This window comes from Sorex fumeus, unplaced genomic scaffold, assembly GCF_029834395.1.
Source record: "Sorex fumeus unplaced genomic scaffold, SorFum_2.1 ptg000051l, whole genome shotgun sequence".
NCBI lineage: Eukaryota > Metazoa > Chordata > Mammalia > Eulipotyphla > Soricidae > Sorex > Sorex fumeus.
The window spans coordinates 40,544,392-40,565,664 of record NW_026606108.1 but is presented as its reverse complement, the minus strand read 5'-3'; the positions used below and the strand labels follow the sequence as shown (position 1 = coordinate 40,565,664).

The 21,273-nt window shown below is 43.2% G+C and overlaps 2 protein-coding genes and 1 pseudogene across 2 annotated transcripts; all 3 read right to left on the bottom strand.

Annotated features, from left to right (window-relative positions):
- Window positions 1-1,578: 1,578 nt before the first annotated feature.
- Window positions 1,579-4,041, bottom strand: LOC130032829 (protocadherin beta-15-like). The gene is given in 2 exon segments (XM_056124423.1): window positions 1,579-4,017; window positions 4,020-4,041. Coding segments are annotated over 2 exon segments (2,388 nt in total). The 3' UTR covers window positions 1,579-1,651.
- A 7,019-nt stretch (window positions 4,042-11,060) lies between these two features.
- On the bottom strand, window positions 11,061-13,311 carry LOC130032821 (protocadherin beta-3-like; annotated as a pseudogene).
- A 4,107-nt stretch (window positions 13,312-17,418) lies between these two features.
- On the bottom strand, window positions 17,419-19,993 carry LOC130032812 (protocadherin beta-18-like). Its single transcript, XM_056124410.1, has one exon. The coding sequence runs from the start codon at window positions 19,828-19,830 to the stop codon at window positions 17,419-17,421; it is 2,412 nt and encodes an 803-aa protein (XP_055980385.1). The 5' UTR covers window positions 19,831-19,993.
- Between the last annotated feature and the right edge of the window lie 1,280 nt (window positions 19,994-21,273).

Sequence of the window (21,273 nt, the reverse complement as noted above, 5' to 3'; positions counted from 1 at the left end):
GTTTTTAAATACCTTTATAAAGATAATTTGTTATTTACAAGCAAGATATCTTTTTTAAGTTTTTAGATATCTGTTGTTTTGTATTTAAAGTATATATTTGCTAAAATAAATCTGCTATTAAGTGACAAAAAAACCCACACAGGAAATTTAAATGCATGTTGTCCTCCTGTTGTTCATCGATTTGCTCGAGTGGGCCCAGTAACGTCTCCACTGTGAGACTTCTTGTTACTGTGTTTGGCATATTGAATACTCGCCGTAGCTCCGAGAGGGGCGGAGGAATCGAACCCGGCTCTGCCGCGTTGGCTGCGTGCCAGGCAAACGCCCTGCCGCTGTGCTATTACTTATTGAAATTACTTAAGTGAAAATAATCACTCTGTAAAGGCTATAAGATAAAACTATAATTTCTAATAATATAAAATACTATAATTTTATAAACACTATAATTTTATAACAACTAAATGACATTCTGGAAAAGGCAAAACTACAGATACATTAAAAATAATTTTCCTAGAAGAGTAATGGAAGAAAGAATGAAGAGGTAAAACCGTTTTTGTTTATAGAAAATTATCATTGTCTATTAATATATTCTGTTACATTAAAAGGAAAAAATGCTGACAAGGTATCACAGTAAGTTCTAGTCTGACTTGAATATATTTTAAAGTTTCTCTGTTTACCTTTCATATAAATAATAAAAGATAGATATTGGACACATTTAGATAGATATGGATATGTATTATTTCATATTTATGATGTTTTCCATGAATCTCAAATTTTATTTCAAACACGCACATGCACTGACCTTGCCTTCCATAGTGATTCAGATGACAATATGGAGGAGCTTAATTCTGAAATCACAACTGTTACTACTGGTGGACAATATCATAAAAATTCTGTGACCTTTTAGGAAACAAACCATACTAAAACTATGTATAAGTATTAGATAACCTAGCAGATTATTAAATTTTTACTAAGCTCCGATTAAAATTTCTTCCAAAAAGAAATCAAAACTAGTTTCTTAAATAGTAAATAGAAAAATAACAAATAAAAAGATTAGAGATGTACAGAAGACAAGGATACATTTGGGGGATGATGAGAATAATATGAGAAGATAATCTGAGAAGATAAATCCTAGTTCCCATAATTTTTCAAACGTTAATATAAAAAGGTAAAGGTAAAGGTAAAGGCCCTCCCGTTGATCGTCGATTTGCTCGAGCGGGCCCAGTAACGTCTCCATTGGAGACTTTGCTGTTACTGTGTCTGGCATATCGAATACTCTTGGTAGCTTGCTGGGCTCTCTGAGAGGGGCGGAGGAATCGAACTCGGGTCGGCCATGTTGGCCGCGTGTAAGGCGAACGCCCTACCCGCTGTGCTATCGCTCCAGCCATATATATATAAAACAGAAAATAAGGTAAAGTATTAAAATTTCTGAAAACTAAATAATATGCAACTATTAAAAACTATTTCTACAAAGCAATAGCATCGTTCAACACCAAAATTGAATCCCTAATTAAACTCAAAGTCATGCAGAATTGTGTAATTTTCCTTCCATTAAGTACCCTGGGAAAGCGGTTGGGGATAACAGGTTGAAGAAACTTGACCCCAATAAGAATTTATGAAGGAAGTAAATACCTTTAAAGAGATGTTTCTTTTACTAATTAAATCCAAAGCTATTGCGGAGAGTGGGGGTTTCCTCACTATTGTTCCCAGTAACGTGATTCTGGAAATCTGGCAAGATAGGCTTGAGGAACTTGAACTCATTAGTGCCAGCGCCCGCCGCCAGACACACCTCATACTGGTAACTGTGCGACAGGGTCCCAGTGCCACTGACGTCCAGCAGGTGTCTTGGGAAATGCGCGTCGGGCAGCGGGTAGGGAACCCCCGCAGGCGGGCCGGCCCGCCGGCACAGGCGCACCACCACGAAGACCAGTACGGAGAAGAGGAAGAGCGACGACACGCAGGCCAAGGCCACCACCAGGTAGACGGTGAGGCGGTCATCGGGAGGCGCGTCGGGCGGCGCGTCGGGCAGCGGCAGGAAGGGCTGCGAGAAGCCGTCCACCAGCAGCACGTGCAGCGTGACGCTGGCTGACAGTGGCGGCTCGCCATTGTCCCTGACCAGCACCAGCAGCCTGTGCTTGGGCGCGTCGCGCTCGCTGAGCGGCCGCGCAGTGCGCACCTCGCCATTGTGCGCCCACACGCTGAAGAGCCCGGGCTCCGTGGCCTTGAGCAGCTGGAAAGACAGCCAGGCGTTCTGGCCCGAGTCGCTGTCCACCGCCATCACCTTGGTCACCAGGTAGCCCGCCTCTGCCGCCCTGGGCACCAGCTCGCTGCAGGGCGCCGACGCATTCTGCAGCGGGTACAGCACGAAGGGCGCGTTGTCATTGCGGTCCAGCACCAGCACGCGCACCCGCGCCTGGCTGCTGAGCGCGGGCGAGCCGCGGTCCCACGCGCCCACGCCGAACTCGAAGGCGCGCACGGCCTCGAAGTCCAGCGAGCGCAGCGCGAACAGCTGCCCGTTGTCGGCGTTGATGGACACCAGCGAGGCGAGTGGCAGCTGTGGGTCTTGGGAAGGCAGCAGCGAGTAGGTCACCTGGGCGTTGCTGCCCGCGTCGGGATCACTGGCGCTCACGCTGCCTATGTGCAGTGCGGGGCTGTTGTTCTCGCCCACCAGCAGGGTGTAGGAGGGCTGGCTGAAGGCGGGGGCGTTGTCATTCACGTCGGACACCAGTACTGTGATAGTGTGTTGTGTTTGCAGCCTGGGGGTTCCCATGTCTGTCACCGTGATGGTGATGTTGTACTCTGCCTGGCTCTCTCTGTCTAGCGCGTCTTCTGTGACCAACTTGTAGAAATTTTCAACAGATGGTTTCAATGTGAACGGAACATCTTCCTGGATGAAACAAATCATCCTTCCATTGTCTCCCGAGTCTCGATCTCGAATCCTAAAGAGGGCAACTTCTATTTCAGGAGCATTTTCAGGAATGGGGTTGCTAAATGATGAGACAGTTAGTTCTGGGGCATTATCATTAACATCCAACACCTCAATGGAGATAGAGCATTTTCCAGAAAGTCCTCCACCATCAGAAGCATCAATATCTAGTTCATATGAGGGTATTGCCTCAAAATCAAGTTTTTTCCGTAAGCGAACTTCTCCTGAAATCCTGTTTAACTCAAAAGTTGTGCTTGTATCCTGAGAACTATAAGAAAGGGAATATGATATTTCTCCATTTGTCCCAGTGTCTAAATCCCTAGCAGAGACCTTGACAACTAGAGAACCCACAGGGCTGTTCTCTGGAATCTGCACCTGGTAAAGCTTCTGTGCAAAGTCAGGAACGTTGTCATTGACATCTAAGACCACAATTAGAATTTGGGCAGTGCCAGATCTGGGTGGAGAGCCTCCATCCAGAGCTGTGAGGGTTAGTCTGAGCTCCTCCTGCTGCTCCCGATCTAGCTCTTTGTCCAGCACCAGCTCAGGGTATTTACTACCATCTCCTCTGTTGCGGGTAGAAATATGGAAATGAGAGTTGGGACTGATGATGTAGTTTTGAATGTTATTGTTGCCCACATCCAAGTCTTGGGCTTTATTCAGAGAAAAGACTGTCCCGGGAGGTCTGTTTTCTGGGATTTTCAGTGTCATTTTTTGTTCAGAAAACTCGGGAGAATGATCATTTATGTCTTTCACCAGTAGCTCAGCTCGAAATACTCTTAATGGTCTTTTCAGTAACACTTGGAAATGCATTACGCATGGGTCACTGAAGCCGCACATTTCTTCCCGGTCTAGTTTCTCATTTAATAACAACTCTCCAGTCTGCAGATCAAGCTGCAAGTGGGGTTTATTATCCTCAGAGACTACCTGGGCTCCCCTTGCAGCCAGCTCCCCCACTCCCATCCCCAGGTTCTCTGCAAGATTGGCCACAAAGGACCCACTCTCCATTTCCTCCATCACGGAATAACGACGGGATTCCCAGCCTGCTAGAGCCATTCCCAGCAAGAGAGAAAGAATCAGGACTTGCCTTTGTTTACAAAGCGTTCAGCTGCAGCTCCCATCTTGACTACTGCAAAGGACTGGTCCGGAGCAGGGCCCAAGGAACTGAAATAATGATGGGACTCTCACTTTATAACCTGTCCGAAAATGTCTGTGAGTAGCATTTGCTGGAGATTTTTTGGTCCTAAGCTCTGCTTACTGGCTTTCAGACTTCCTAGCGTTTACTAGACTAAATTTTGACATCTTAGCCTGCAGCGCCACCATGCGATGTTTTATAAAAGAATTGCTACAATTCTCTCTAGTAATTGAGCTGTATAGTTGGTTTGAAAATTATTTGAAGAAGATGATATAATTAAAAAATTCCAATTATAATAATTCATTTAAAGAATTATTATTAATACAAATGTACCTAGTTTATGAAATTCATCAGTACACAATCTAGGCATATTGCCCACATTCTAAAAACTATATTCTATATGTGGTATTAAAAGAACTGAGAAGTGAGAGACTTAATAGTTGTAGGATAACACTGTTCTGTCCTTCCTGCATAACCTCAGAAATAGTTGATAGTTTATTGGACTGAGGAAAAGAGAAAAACACCTTAAGAGGTATCCTGACCTTGAGCAGTCAGGAAGGGCTTTCTTATGTTGATTTGGCTACCTGACTGGGTGGAGTGTCAGCCCAAACTAGAAGGGAGCTGGAGAAGGAGAGAGCAGGGCTGAAAGATGGACTACCAAGAGACTAGCAAGGGGAACATGTGCTTGAGAGAACCTAGGCCCTCTATAACATACGTTCTTCTTTGGGATAAACTTCCTTGTATTAAACTGCCACTAAGATCAACCGGCCTGGCCCTCGTCTCTTCCTTCGTCTGCCCTTGGCCAACAGCCGTTCCGATCCAGGCCACACACAGCGACTCTAGGGCACCGAACGCAGGAGGTGAGATAGAGCCATCCAGAGAGCCCGTGAACACACAACCTTCAGCATGCATAGTTTTTTACAAATAGTGACCTAACAAAAATAATATATGTGATTTCTTTAAATTTTTCTCAGCAAAAGCATTAATTTATTTAGATTTCTTTTAATTTTAGTTAGTCTGAGTTTCTGAGCTGTGATTACCATTGGTTGAATTATATCAAGGAAAAGGCCGTCAGTTAATTCCAGTTTATGGTGTTCTTTCTACATAAGATCAGAGAGTTAGCAACACTGGTCCTCCTGTTTCTCTTACTCAGCTTTTTCTTTTTACTATTTTACTTTTCTTGATCACAACCTGATCAAGCACATACTTACATAATTAAGAGCAGCTTTTTTGTGCCATCCTTGAATTCCAGAATTTAATACTGTTCACTTATATATTTTTTTATAATCTACAAGTTCTAGAATCTAAAACAAAGTCTCTGTCACTGTCACTGTCCTCCCGTTGTTCATCAATTTGCTCAAGCAGGACCAGTAACGTCTTTATTGTGACACTTGTTACTGTGTTTGGCATATTGAGTACATCATGAGTAGCTTGCCAGGCTTTGCCGTGAGGGCGAGATACTCTCGGTAGCTTGCCGGGCTCTCCGAGAGGGTCGGAGGAATCGAACCTGGGCCGGCCAGGCCGACTGCGTGCAAGGCAAACGCCTTACATGCTAAAATATTTAGTAAATGCATCAAAGAATAAATCAATATCAACTTAAAATATGACATTTTCCTAATATAGAAGCCAGTTATAAAATAGTTGTATTTTGTTTATTTGTTTGTTTGTTTATTTGTTTTTGGGTCACACTCTGTAGTGCTCAGGACTTACTTCTGGATCTGCACTCAGGAATCAAACCTAGTAGATTCAGGGAACCATGCAGGATACCAGGGATTGAACCTGGTTGGCTGCATGCAAGGCAAGAACCTTACCTATTATACTATTACTTGTCCCTCCCCAAATAGTCGTGTTTTACTGAGATTTTATTTTTCCAACCTTCCCTATTTTTTCAGTAGGATCCTAACTCATTGTATGAGTTGAATAAACAAGGCAGTATTTTCCTAAGTAATTATTTTCTGTCCTCCCTCCCTCCCTCTCTTTCCTTCCCCACCTCTGTTTTTGGGCCACATTTGGCAGCATTAGGACTATACCTGGATTGGTGCTTTGGGGTTCCTTCTGGTGGTTGTTGAGGGACCATGTGGTGCCAATGATCATATGCAGGGCTCCCACATACAAATTATGCACTTAGCCCTTTGAACTCTCTCTCTCTCTGGCTCTCTGTACTCTTTTGAATATTATTTTGACATAATTTATAAAAAATTTTATTAAGTGACAAAGCCTCTTGCCTTCTTCATAAAAGGAGAGATTATTACAAAAAGAGATAGTTTGGGAATTGGGGAGATCAAACCAGGATTAGATCTCCAGCACCTGTAAGACTCTTAGCATTGATCAGTGCAATCCTGGAGACTACGAAGCACCAGCAGGGTGACCCTTGTGGTCTCTAGCACCACAGGGCGTGAGCAGCACTATACTCTTGGGCTCTAGCACTGAACTACCATTGCATTTGGCTGAGTGCTGCCAGGTGTGGCCCCCAAAATCCCAAAGCACTGCTTAAGAGACTCCCCTAGAAAAAACAAAATTAAAATACCATAAAAGGGAGAATATAACAAGGGTATAATAGTCCTAACAATATAGCATATATTAAAACATTTTATACTATTAATTATATTTTACACTATTGCTAGTGTGACACTAATGACAGTGAAAAGACTTTATTATGGGGCTGGAGAGATAGTACAGAGGGTAGGGCACTTGCCTTTCATACAGCCAATGTGGGTTCAATCCCTGACATTCCATATGATCTCCTGAGCACTGCCAGAAGTATGGTTCCTAAGTGCAGACCCAGGAATAACCCCTGAGCATTTCCAGGTGTGGATATTTTCTTTTTTTCTTTTTTAATTTTTTTAATGTAGGAGTACTGCTATTTATTCAGCCATTGATTAGGCTGATTGAACTGTGCATGAACTCCACCTTACTTTTTTTCCATTTTTTATAATTTTATTTATTGAATCACCATGAGAGCAGTTACAAAGCTTTCAGGTTTAAGTCTCAGTCATACAATTAAACACTCGTACCTTCACCAGTGCCCATTCTCCACCATCAAAAACCCCAGTATACCCACATCCCACACCCTCCCCCTACCTGTGGGGCAGATGATTTTCAAATTACTCTCTCTCGACTTTAATTACATTCAATACTTCTACAGCAGGCCCACCATTATTATTTGGGATTTTACCCCAACACTAAGATCTGCCGAAAAGGCAATAGTAAACAATTTATTTTCTATTGCTGGTTATGAATAACACATGATGTCATGCAGCTGCAGTAGTGGCCGCGCAATTTTGAAATTTCAAAATTTTAACAAATCTGGAGGGGTTTCTGCCAAAACCTACTGGGTTCTGAGATTTGTTCCTGAGTCTCTTGGATCATGGTTGTTAAGCAGCTTGATCAGGAGCCAAAGATGTCATTTGTGGGCGATGACTCGGGTCTTGTTGGGACGGGGAGGAAAGGGCCGGCTCCACCGCATTTCATGAGGCCCCGCGTGTCTCATCACTGCGGGTCCAAACTTGACTGTCCAATGGCCTCTGGAGGATGGCAGCCACTGAACCGCTAAGGGGGAGCAAGCAGAGGGATAGTACCCTTTCCTCCCTGGGGTGGTCCGGCAACAGTAACCTACTGCGGGGTTTAGACACATTTCTGACAAAAGCTGTTGGGTTTTGAGATTTGTTTCTGGGATCATGGTCGTTAAGCAGCTTGATCAGGAGCCAGAGAGGTCATTCATTGGCAGTGACTCAGGGTGGTGACTCGGGGTCTCGCTGGGACAAGGAGGAAAGGGCCGGCTCCACCCCCATCCTGCTGTGGCCGTCACTGTGTTTCTCATCACTGTGGGCCCAAACCTGACTGTTCAGTGGCCTCTGGAGGATGACGGCCACTGGGCCAGGAGGGGGAACAGGACAAGGCACAAAACCTATTCCAACCTGAGGTGGCCCGGCACCAGTAACCTACTGGAGGGACCAGACGCATTTCAGCCAAAAACCGTTTGGTTTCGAGATTTGTTTCTGAGTCTCTGGGATCATAGCCATTAAGCAGTTTGATCAGGAACCAGAGAGGCCATGCCTCCAATTATATAGCTGAGCTGGAGGTGGTAAACTTTGACCCCAAACAATAAAATTTTAATATGAAAATCACAATTAAAAATCTCAAATTACTACAAATATTCATGCAAGAATTTTACCATTTAAAGTATATAGTTCATGGCCAAGGAAGTAGTTCAGCAGTGGAGCAACTTCTCTTGCATGTGTGAGGCCCTGCATTCAATCCCAGCATCAGGGTGAAAAACAGCAAAAAGAAACATATGTAGTATGATCTCCAGGTACAAAACCTGATGCAAAAGATGGACCACGTACAAAAGATCCATTACATTACTATATATACTGTCACTGTCACTGTCATCCCATTGTTGATCGATTTGCTCGAGTGGGCCCAGTAACATTGTGAGACTTGTTACTGTGTTTGGCATATTTAATACATCACGGGTAGCTTGCCAGGCTTTGCGGTGCGGGCGAGATACTCTTGGTAGCTTGCCGGGCTCTCCGAGAGGGGTGGAGGAATCAAACTCAGATCGGCCATGTTGGCTGCGTGCAAGGGAAACGTCCTATCTGCTGTGCTATTGCTCCAGCTCACATTGCTATATATAAGCAATACATTACTTATATACATTATATAAGTTATACATTATACATTATATAATGTATTACATATAATACATTACTTATGTACGTTATATAAGTAATGACAAAGAAGAAATAATTCATTTACAATTGCATCCAAAAAGTCAAGTACCTAGAATCAATAAAGGTTGTGAAAGGCATTCATTTAAAAAATTATGTCACTACTGGATGAAATATGACAAAACAAAACGTATTCCACACTCCTGGATTAGAAAAACTATCATTAAAATGAGATGTCTACCAAAAGCATTCAATACATCCCGAGGATGCAAAAAAGCACAGTAGAAATGACATCTGTAACTATATGTTCATTGCAGCACTGTTCACAATAGCCGAAATCTGGAAACAACACAAGTGTCCTAGAACAGAAGACTGGTTAAAGAAACTTTGGTATATCTATACAATGGAATACTATACAGCTGTTAGGAGAGATGAAGTCATAAAATTTGCTTATAAATGGATAGACATGAAGAGCATCATGCTAAGTGAAATGATTCAGAAAGAGAGGGACAGACATAGAAGGACTTCACTCATTTGTGGAGTATAAAACAACATAATATGAGGCTGACTCCTAAGGTTAGTAGATACAGGGGACAGGAAGATTGCTCCATAACTGGAATCCTGTCTCATGAGCAAAGGGGAGAAGGCAGCTGGAATAGAGAAGGGATAGAGAAGGGATCACTAAGAAAATCAGTCTTAGTGATTGCTTGAGGAATCAGTCAGGATTAGGTTGAGGAATCAGTCAGGATGGGAGATGTGTGCTGAAAGTAGATAAAGGACCAAACATGATAACTGCTAAGTATCTGTATTGCAAACCATAATGCCCAAAAGTAGAGAGAGAGTATGGGGAATATTGTCTGCCATGGAGGCAGGGGTGGGAGTATATCGAGGATACTGGTGGTAGGGAATGTGCACTGGGTGGGTGTTTGATCATTGTGTGATTGTAACCCAAACATGAAAGCTTGTAACTATCTCATGGTGATTAGATAATTTTTTTTAAAAAAATTCAATACAATAAAAATTCCAGTGTCATTCTTCAAGGACATTGAACAAACCCTTCTAAAATGTATGAAACCACAATCCCCAAATAGTTAAAGCGATTTGTAAAGTAGGCTAGTTAAAGCAGACAGTTAATGACAAAAAATTCAAGAGCATATGTGGAGAACAAAATGTGTAACAATGGTTTTGTGGGAAAAAATCATTAGCCACATACAAAAAATTGGACCACTAACTTAAACACATAACATTTACCACAAAATGAATTAAAGATCTTAATTTTATACCTGGAGGTCTTCAGCTGCTGGGGCTCTGCTCGGGGTCGGGAGGGAAACTCAACCCAACTTCCTCCAAGTGGCCCCGGTGAGGACAGCCATACGCAGAGGCAGGAGACTGTGCACTGTTCTCTCCGGGGAGCAGGGTTTTATAGTCTCTGGGTCTTGGCCATTGATGGAATTACACGGCACTGGGGGCATTTGGTGGGTGTAACGCCTACGTAATGGAAGATGGGAGATCTGGGTGGAGAAGGCCCCAGTCCCAAACCGAGCAGGCTTGGAGTTCTATGCCCCGGGTCCTGAACACCTGGGTTCCTCTGCAGGTTCCTTCATGCGTGAGGCTCATCTGAACATGTGGAGTGTGGTCTTAAGCATGGCTGTGGCTGGAACCAGAGGTCTTCAGATGCCGGGGCTCTGCTTGGGGTGGGGAGGGAAACTCAACGCACCCTCCTCCAAGGGGCCACGATGAGGACATCCAGGTGCAGAGGCAGGAGACTCTGCCCACACGACAGAGTCTAGTAAACTCCCCGTGGCATATTCAATATGCCAAAAACCAGTAACAATGATGGGTCTCATTCTCCTGACCCTGAAAGAGCCTCAAATGTGGCACTTTTAAAATCTCAGGGCTAGGACAAAGGAGACATGACTGGGGCAATTGATGAACAACAGGATGACAGTGATACAGCGAATTTTATACCCAAGTCAATAAAATGCGACAAAAAAAACATAGGCAGATCACTCCATGATGTTGATTTCAAGGTATCTTTAATGATTGGACGCCACTGGCAAAATTAAAAAATTATAACTGGAACTCCATCAAGCGAAATAAGTTTCTGTACTGCAGAAGAAGTTATGGCTAAAGTGACATGATCTTTGGGCCAGAGAGATCTCAACATGCTAAGCCCAGCCTTCATGCAGGAGGCTCTGGTTCTCCCTGACATCATATGATAGCTAGCCAGCGCCTGGTGTTACCAGAGCCTGGATTAATGACCACCATCAGATGTGGCCATAAACAGAAAAAAAAACCAGAAATGGGAAAATAACATGGAGGTGACATCAACAAAGCGCACAGGAAATTTTTGAGTTAATTATGATCACTGAATCCAAATCTATTGCGGAATGAAGAAGTTTCCTCTATTGCTTCGCCAGTGCCCTGGAGTGGGAAGGTGGGGAGAATGGGCTTGAGGAACTTGAACTCATTAGTGCCAGCGCCCCTGCCAGACACACCTCATACAGGGTTCCAGCACCACTGATATTCAGCAGGTGTCCTGGGAAGTGAGCGTCAGGCAGCAGATAGGGGACCCCTGCGTGCGTGCCGGCCCGCCGGAACAGGGGCGCAGGCCATGAAGGCCAGCACGGAGAAGAGGAAGAGCGAGGACACCAGGCCAAGGCCACCACCAGGTAGACTGTGAGGAGGTCATCTGGTGGCGCGTGAGGTGGCGCTTCGGGCAGTGGCAGGAATGCCTGCGAGAAGCCGTCCACCAGCAGCAAGTGCAGCGTGACACTGGCCGACAGCGGGGCTCGCCGTTGTCCCTGACAAGCACCAGCAGCCTGTGCTTGAGCGCGTCGCGCTCGCTGAGCGGCCGCGCAGTGCGCACCTCGCCATTGTGCGCCCACACGCTGAAGAGCCCGGGCTCCGTGGCCTTGAGCAGCTGGAAAGACAGCCAGGCGTTCTGGCCCGAGTCGCTGTCCACCGCCACCACCTTGGTCACCAGGTAGCCCGCCTCTGCCACACTTGGCACCAGCCTCACTGCAGGGCGCCGACGCATTCTGCAGCAGGTACAGCACGAAGGGCGCGTTGTCATTGCGGTCCAGCACCAGCACGCGCACCCGCGCCTGGCTGCTGAGCGCGGGCGAGCCGCGGTCCCACGCGCCCACGCCGAACTCGAAGGCGCGCACGGCCTCGAAGTCCAGCGAGCGCAGCGCGAACAGCTGCCCGTTGTCGGCGTTAATGGACCCCAGCGAGGCGAGTGGCAGCTGTGTGTCTTGGGAAGGCAGCAGCGAGTAGGTCACCTGGGCGTTGCTGCCCGCGTCGGGGTCAGTGGCGTTCACGCTGCTTATGTGCAGTGCGGGGCTGTTGTTCTCGCCCACCAGCAGGGTGTAGGAGGGCTGGCTGAAGACTAGGGCGTTGTCATTCACGTCAGACACCAGCACTGTGATAGTGTGTTGTGTTTGCAGCCTGGGAGTGCCCATATCTGTCACCGTGATGGTGATGTTGTACTCTGCCTGGCTCTCTCTGTCTAGCGTGTCTTCTGTGGCCAACTTGTAGAAATTTTCAACAGATGGTTTTAATGTGAATGGAACATCTTCCTGGATGGAACAAATCATTCTTCCGTTGTTCCCTGAGTCTTTATCTTGAATACTGAAAAGAGCTATTGTGGTCTTTTGGGAATTTCTGGAATAGAACTTACAATTGAAACCATTCTCAGTTCTGGGGCATTGTCGTTTACGTCCTCTACCTTTATAATGGCAGTACATTTTCCAGAAAGTCCTGCCCCATCAGAGGCCTTAATATTCACCTCATATGATGTAATTTTTTCAAAATCTAGATTTTTAATTAGTTTAATTTCTCCTGTGAGTTCACTAAATACGAAAGTCTTTGTAATATCTTCATCACCAGAAAAAATGAATAGAATACTTGCCATTTACTCCGTGTCTATATCTCCTGCTGAAACAATGACAATAAGGAATCCAAGTGGACTTTTTCTGGCATCTGTACATGATAGAGCAGCTGTGAAAAATCAGGGGCATTGTCATTGATATCCAAGGTCTCAATGAGGACCAAGGCAGTCCCAGTTTTTGGAGGTACACCACCATCTACTGTCGTGTTAGCTTGAGTTCAGGCTGCTGCTCTCTGTCTAGGGCTTTGTTTAGAACCAGCTCCAGGTATTTTCTGCCCTCAGTACCATTCTGGGTAAGAATGTGGAAATGGGAGTTGGGATAGATGCTGTAGTTTTGAATTCCATTGATACCTACACCCAAATCTTGTGCATTTTTTCAGGGGAAACATGTTCCTGGAAGAGTGTTTTCCATGACTTTCAAATGCATTTCTGCTTCTGGAAACACAGGGGAATTGTCATTTATGTCACTGATTGAAAGATTAAAGTTATATATCTCCAAAGCTTCTTCCAGTAACACCTGGAATTTCAATACACAGGGCTCATTGGGACCACACAGCTCTTCCCCATACAATTTCTCATTTACTTTTAAATCTCCAGTCTGAAGGTTTAACTGAAAGTGATTTTTGTTATTTTTTAAAATGACACGAGCCCTTCTCAGAGATAACTCTCTTACTCCTACATCTTTTGACAAATTGGCAACAAAAGAACCACTCTCTGTTTCTTCTGCTATACTACAGCCTTCCTTCTTCCCACAAGTCTGATCTAGCAAAACAAGGAGAAGCAGAACTTGCCTTGGTCTAAGAACGCGTTCCTCTTCAGCTTCCGTTGTCTCATATCACAAGTTCTTAAGGTCTGGGTGCCTCTGTTGTGTCTGTGGACAACTTGTTCTGGAAGTCGACCCTTCCCATGAGGTAAGTCCTTCAAGAATCCTCTTGGAATGATCTCTGATTGCCAGAATTGTACCCCTCCGCAAGTCTGTTTTTCACAGCCTTAGCTTACAGCGCCACCATGTGTTGTACATAAGCCTAACTTACTGAATAAAATGCTGTATAATGTAGCACTGTCCTCCGGTTGTTCATCGATTTGTTCAAGTGGGCCCAGTAATGTCTCCATTGTGAGATTTGTTGTTACTGTATTTGGCATATCAAATACATCACGGGTAGCTTTCCAGGCTTTGCTGCGAAGGCGAGATACTCTCGGTAGCTTGCCGGGCTCTCTGAGAAGGGCGGAGGAATCGAACCTGGCCAGGCCAGCCGGCCGCGTGCAAGGCAAACACCCTACCGCTGTGCTGTATAGCTCAGTGGCAGAGCATTTGACTGCTGCATAATATATGCACTAGAAAATAACCATCTACGAGTATATAGAGTCATTTATTTTTAAAGAGAAAGAAGAAAATTGTGTTTTCTAGTGAGATTCAAAAATATGGAAATGGTGCTGATATTTGGGAAGTGGTGCAAGAACAAAGTTTTGTTTATTCAATGGACAATAATTTTACATGTTAGACACTGTACTAAATACTGAGAAAAAATACCTTTATGATATCATGCGGGATACAACAATACAAGGTTTAATATGTAGTCTGTGCTCTGCGGGAGAGATTGAGTAGAAAAGATGTGTATGTTTTCAGTTCTATTCCTAAAGAAAGTATCTGTGCCATAACACCCTTTACTCACTGCTAGCACCATAAATGAAGAAAGTCACTCATGTGTTTCAGGAGTGTAAAATTAATAGACTAGCTAGATAGGTTAACTAGATCTAGTTTATTAATCTTACCAGACAGCTAACAGGGGTGAAGATGACTTATTTGTAAATACCATCCAAGGAGAATCTCTATGTACCTCTGTAGAAATATTATATTAACATAACTCCTTATCCAAAAATAATTTGTAGAGAGCAATACTTTTATTATCAATTATACTGATAAAACTAAGATGCATACATGTTGAAGCTGAGAGTTGCTGTAATCTTGAAGAGTAGGATAGTCAAGATCACAAAATGATAAAGGGATGGAGTAAAAGTTAAGTTATAACATAAAGAAAATAAATTATTCTGAAACATTAGACTTGTTTCCAAGGAGGAAAGATACAATTCAATTCACATACAATTCACATTTAATTCATTTTTAGCAAGCACCATATTCTTATGACTATATTGGGATCTTTCAGTCTGGCATGGAACTGAGTTCTTTATTCCTACAGATGGAAAAACAAAACTTTAGCCAAGGGCTGGAGTGATAGCACAGCGGTAGGGCGTTCGCCTTACAAGCGGCCAACATGGCCGACCCGAGTTCGATTCCTCCGCCCCTCTCGGAGAGCCCGGCAAGCTACCGAGAGTATTCGATATGCCAGACACAGTAACAACAAAGTCTCCAATGGAGACGTTACTGGGCCCGCTCGAGCAAATATCTTAATAATAAGATTTTAAAACAGAATTTGTATTTGTATAATGTATTCTGATATTCCAGTGATCTGGCTACCTGGAAAAACATAGCATGGGCCAAGTGTGAAAATTGTGTTGCACATTGATTTAATTATATTCATTCATAAATCATTGACATAGACATTCTATTTCATGATACATTTCTCTAGGCATGAAATATATTTGACTAAGTAAACTTTCAGCATATGAGAATACCTTGCTCAGTTTTAGTTAGATCACAGAAAGATCTTAATTACAGAAGATCTAGACCCTTTATTATGGAATTGAATGTCCAAGAAAATGTTGCCTTAATGTTAATGTAGTTTTAAATATTAATAGATAAAATCTGACATCTCTGAAAGTGAACTAATAATACCATAACCAGTCCTTTCTTCTCATTTTTCATCTTTAAGCTAAGGAGAAAATTTTAAGACTGTATACTTGGCAAGAGTTTAAAATTTTATTTCATGAGGCATTCTAAAAGTAAAGTATTAATCAAATATTACTATTTACATAATAACGACTTAACAGGTCTTTAATTTGGATTATTTGTGAATCCTAAAGGCTTCACAGTATATGGTTGAACAATTATATCCAAATTTAATTCAGTAAATAATAATAAAGAAATAGATAATAAAGATAATGTGATTCTTTTTGGGTCACACCTGGCAATGCACAGGGGTTACTCCTGGCTTTGCACTCAGGATTACTCCTGGTGGTGCTCAAGGGACCATATGAGATGCTGGGAATCGAACCCGGGTCAGCCGGGTGCAAGGCAAACGCCCTACCCACTGTACTATCACTCAAGCCCCAATAATGTGATTCTTACAAATTGGAAATACACAAGCAATAACAATTTCTGTGTTACTTTAAAAAAGTGATCCTGGGGCAAATAAATTATTGGAGGAAACAGGTTAACAAGATATTTCATAAATCCCTTTGTAAGCTTTTGTTGTTGTTGAAAGATCTCATTATTATATTATGTACAAAAAATCAAAACTTGTAACAAATTCTCTAGTATAAAAGAGATATTGCTAAGCCTTTACATTTTTATTTTTTGATTAAGTTAATAATAGGAATACATAATAAAGGCTTGGGCACCCAAGACTGCATCTGTTTTTCCTGAACTTTTTGATTTTGAGAAAGGTCATCCTTTCTCCCAAATAGGTTGAATAAAAATAAATTTTTATTTGGAGACTGTAGAACTTAAGGAAAATAATAGGTTGGGACTTAAACATTGAAATAAAGAATTGGCATGCCTAGAACCAAGTAGTTTTCTTAGTTTTCTGCCTCTACCAATCCCATACTTCTCACTTCCACTTTTCCTTCCTCCTTCTCTTCTTTCTTTAGTCATAGATGCTATTCTGTGTTGCTGCCTACACTGATATAAAGATATCTACTTTAGTTCATGCTTAAAGTTTATTTCTCAATACAAGAATAATAATTGTAAATATTAATTAAAAATTTTGGGGCTTGCAATTATTCCTGCTTCAATAGTCTATCACCAGATTAATTATATTTACTTGGCCATAAGTAAAGAAAACTCTTAATTATCTTAATAATTCTCTCAGATGGTAATTGAAAATTCTCAGACAAAGTGTGGGCTAGATAGCTATCAGAATCTAAACAATATTAAAATATTCACATAAATCATCTTCTAGAAAAGTTAAAAAGTAATTATAAAGAAAAGCATTTAAATACAAAACATGCTATGAAATAGTTGGCAGAAAAGTAAAGAAGATGGATTATACTTCATAAAAATCTAAATGATAAAACCAGAAAAACAACCTAACCAAATGACAAAATAATAAAAATGTTTTGATTTGTATAACAGAAGGTCCTCTATAAATCAGATATATAAAAACAGATTGAGAGAATCAAGCCCAGTATTTTGAAATATACGCTTGAATCATTGAGTTTACAATTTATTTTATTTTTTGGCTTTGGTCCACAACCAGTGGTACTCAAGTTTTGTTCTTGACTCTCAGCTCAGAGATCATTACTGATAGGGCTGGTGCCAGGATTCAGCCCCTGTAGGCCAATTGCAAGGGAAGTGGCCTGTGGCTCTTCTGTTTACATTTTAAAAGATAAATATTGGTTCCCATAATTTTTCAAACGTTAATATAAAGAACAGAAACTAAGCCAAAGTATTAATATTGTTGAAAGCTAAATAAAATGCAACTATTGAAACTATTTCTGAAAAGCAATAGCATCTCTCAGCACCAAAATTGAATCCTTAATTAAACTCAAAGCCATGCAGAATTGCGTAATTTTCCTTCATTTAAGTGCCCTGGGAAAGCCTTGGGGATAAGAGGTTAAAGAAACTTGATCTCAAGAAGAATATGTGAAGGAAGTATATACCTTCAAAGAGATGTTTCTGTTACTAATTAAATCCAAAACTATTGCGGAGAGTGGGGGTTTCCTCACTATTTTTCCCAGTAACGTGATCCTGGAAATCTGGCAAGATAGGCTTGAGGAACTTGAACTCATTAGTGCCAGCGCCGCCCGCCAGACACACCTCATACTGGTAGCTGTGCGACAGGGTCCCAGCGCCACTGACGTCCAGCAGGTGTCCTGGGAAGTGCGCGTCGGGCAGCGGGTAGGGGCCCCCCGCAGGCGGGCCGGCCCGCCGGCACAGGCGCACCGCCACGAAGACCAGTACGGAGAAGAGGAAGAGCGACGACACGCAGGCCAAAGCCACCACCAGGTAGACAGTGAGGTGGTCACTGTCGGGCGCGTCGGGCGGCGCGTCGGGCAGCGGCAGGAAGGGCTGCGAGAAGCCATCCACCAGCAGCACGTGCAGCGTGATGCTGGCCGACAGTGGCGGCTCCCCATTGTCCTTGACCAGCACCAGCAGCCTGTGCTTGGGCGCGTCGCGCTCGCTGAGCGGCCGCGCAGTGCGCACCTCGCCATTGTGCGCCCACACGCTGAAGAGCCCGGGCTCCGTGGCCTTGAGCAGCTGGAAAGACAGCCAGGCGTTCTGGCCCGAGTCGCTGTCCACCGCCACCACCTTGGTCACCAGGTAGCCCGCCTCTGCCGCCCTGGGCACCAGCTCGCTGCAGGGCGCCGAAGCGTTCTGCAGCGGGTACAGCACGAAGGGCGCGTTGTCATTGCGGTCCAGCACCAGCACGCGCACCCGCGCCTGGCTGCTGAGCGCGGGCGAGCCGCGGTCCCACGCGCCCACGCTGAACTCGAAAGCGCGCACGGCCTCGAAGTCCAGCGAGCGCAGCGCGAACAGCTGCCCGTTGTCGGCGTTGATGGACACCAGCGAGGCGAGCGGCAGCTGTGGGTCTTGGGAAGGCAGCAGCGAGTAGGTCACCTGGGCGTTGCTGCCCGCGTCGGGGTCAGTGGCGCTCACGCTGCCTATGTGCAGTGCGGGGCTGTTGTTCTCGCCCACCAGCAGGGTGTAGGAGGGCTGGCTGAAGGTGGGGGCGTTGTCGTTCACGTCAGACACCAGCACTGTGATGGTGTGCTGTGTTTGCAGCCTGGGGGTGCCCATATCTGTCACCGTGATGGTGATGTTGTACTCTGCCTGGCTCTCTCGGTCCAGCGGGCGCTCTGTCACTACGGTGTAGAAATTCTTGAAGGTAGGCTTCAAGAAAAAGGGGAGATCATCCTGGATGGAACAAATCGTCTTCCCATTGTCTCCAGTATCTTGGTCTCGGATGCTAAAAACAGCGACCACCATTTCAGGAGTAGAATTTTCTGGAATGGGGCTGCTCAGAGATGTCATGAGTATTTCTGGTGAGTTGTCATTGACATCTACAACTCGAACTAAAATTGCTGATTTTCCTGAAAGGCTGCCACCATCAATGGCCTGTATATTTATTGTGTAAGATTGGATTAACTCAAAATCCAGAGATGCTTTTAAGTGGACTTCCCCAGAAACTTGGTGGATTTCAAATGTTTTCCTAATGTCTCTGGAGACATGTGAAAATGAATAAGCTATTTCTCCATTTGTGCCTGTATCTAAATCTGTGGCAGACACCTTCAGGATTAAGGAGTCTATAGGGCTGTTTTCTGGCACGTGAACCTCATAGACTGTCTTTTCAAACTTGGGGGCATTGTCATTGACATCTAGGACCAAAATACGAACCAGTGCAGTTCCAGACCTGGGGGGTGATCCCCCATCAAAAGCTGTTAGTATTAATCTTAGCTCTGGCTCCTTTTCTCTGTCTAGAGATTGTTCTAGTAACAGTTCTGGGTATTTTTGGCCCTCATCACTGTCTTGTATTTTAAGATGGAAATGAGAATTTGAGCTTAATGTGTAATTTTGGACACCATTCTTTCCTGCATCCAAGTCTTGAGCACTATCCATTTGAAATGAGGTCCCTGGAGAAGTACTTTCTGGGATTTTCAGAAGAATGTGCTTTTCTAGGAATGTAGGAGTGTGATCATTTATATCTTTGACCCAAAGCTCAGCCCGAAAAAATTGCAAAGGATTTTCAAATAGCACCTGGAAAGCCAATATACATGGCTCAGTGAGATCACACAGCGCCTCACGGTCCAGTTGCTCATTCAATAGCAAGTTGCCGGTTTGCATATCCAACTGCAGGTAAGTTTTATAATTGTCAAAGATGACCCTGGCTGCCCTCAGAGTCAGATCTTCCACACCCGAACCTATGTCTTTTAACACGTTGCCGATAATGAAGCCCACCTCCGTTTCCTCTGCCACAGAATAGCGCTGGATCTCCGAACATACCAAAGTCCCTCCCAGGAAAACAAAGAAAATCAGCACTTGCCTTATCTGTTGGGAGCGCAGTTCTCCAGGTTTCATGGCTCCTTTGCCAAACATCTTCCTGCAGAAGTATTTCAACTCAGTGAATTGCTGCTCTCATCTATCAGCCTGGAATATTACAATCTATAAATTTGTAATCCTGCCGAGAGGGAGATGTTCAAGATCTTGCTTTCTCTGGAAAGCCTCTTTCCTGGAAATTAGAGCATCTGATGGTACAGAAATTTCCTCCATCTTATCCTGCAGCGCCACCAAGTGTCTCTGCCGATGCTTGTTTGAAATAGACTAAATATTCATTTACCTTGTGAGCTGATGATTTTAAGTAATGTTTTCTCTCATATTTCTATTGAGTTGCAGTATTTGCAATATGAGATTCTATTGTTATTTAGTTCATAACACAATAAACCACAATCTTCTAGAGTTGTGGTGGATATAAAAGTAATATTTAAGGTAGTTTTACCCTCAAGTTATCTCTCTATGAAGACAATTTTTTAAAAAACAGAAGTAAAAAGACTTTTGTATGTAATTGAATTCATGAGTAAATTATTCTCAGGAGGTCTTAGTCTTCTGTGTTAGAAAATACTTTTAGAAAAGACATGAAGGCGGTATGCCATTGAAGCTGAATCTGGCAAATGCAAAGAAATGTGTTAGAAAAGTTGGGTATTTCAGGATTGGCAAGTGGCACATTAATTTAGGGATACTACATAGAAAATGTATCTGGTAGGAATAGAAAGTAAATGCTTAACAATTTAAATAAAGTGAGACATGTTCTGTTTCTGACATTTAAATGAGCAAACTAGACCCCTGGTTAGTAGTGGGATTGAATTTCATTCTCTTGTAGACACAGGTTTTCAAGAGATAAATTCTAAACTTTTATCATTCATCAATTTAAAAAAGTGTTTATTGAGTATGTGCTTCATGCTAAGTATGGTGAGAGCATTAGCCATAGAATGATTAAAAAATTGGCATAGTTCTAGCTTTGAAAGAGAGAGGTAGAAAAGTGATCACATTTGAAATATAGTGAGGACCTATATGATAGAGAAAGTTTGTGCCTCAGAGTGTAGAAGAGGGTCAACTAAATAGATATTGCAAGTACAACAAAAACTGTAATAGGAAAAGTATATTACAAATAGATATATAAAATACAAGTAGGATTAATGTAAACCAAAAATGGAAGTGGTGAAATATTGCAGGGAAACTAATGGCTTATTCAAATCCCAAATGAGACAAATGTTTTTTGTCTGAAGATTTGAAATAGGTAATTAAGTTTAAAACATGTTGAGTTTTTGGTGTATATAAAGCATTTATACAAAAAGTTTATAAATGATTATCCATTAGGTAAATGAAGTTGATGAAAGAGGTTTGGGCTACAGAGAAAAATTCAGTATTTTTCTTCATATAAACTGGGTCAAAACTCTTAGTGCAAGTTGAGTTTTAATCAAAAGGAGGATTCTTGAATTTGATTTCAGATATAATGGAGCTCTAAGGGACTATAATCACCAA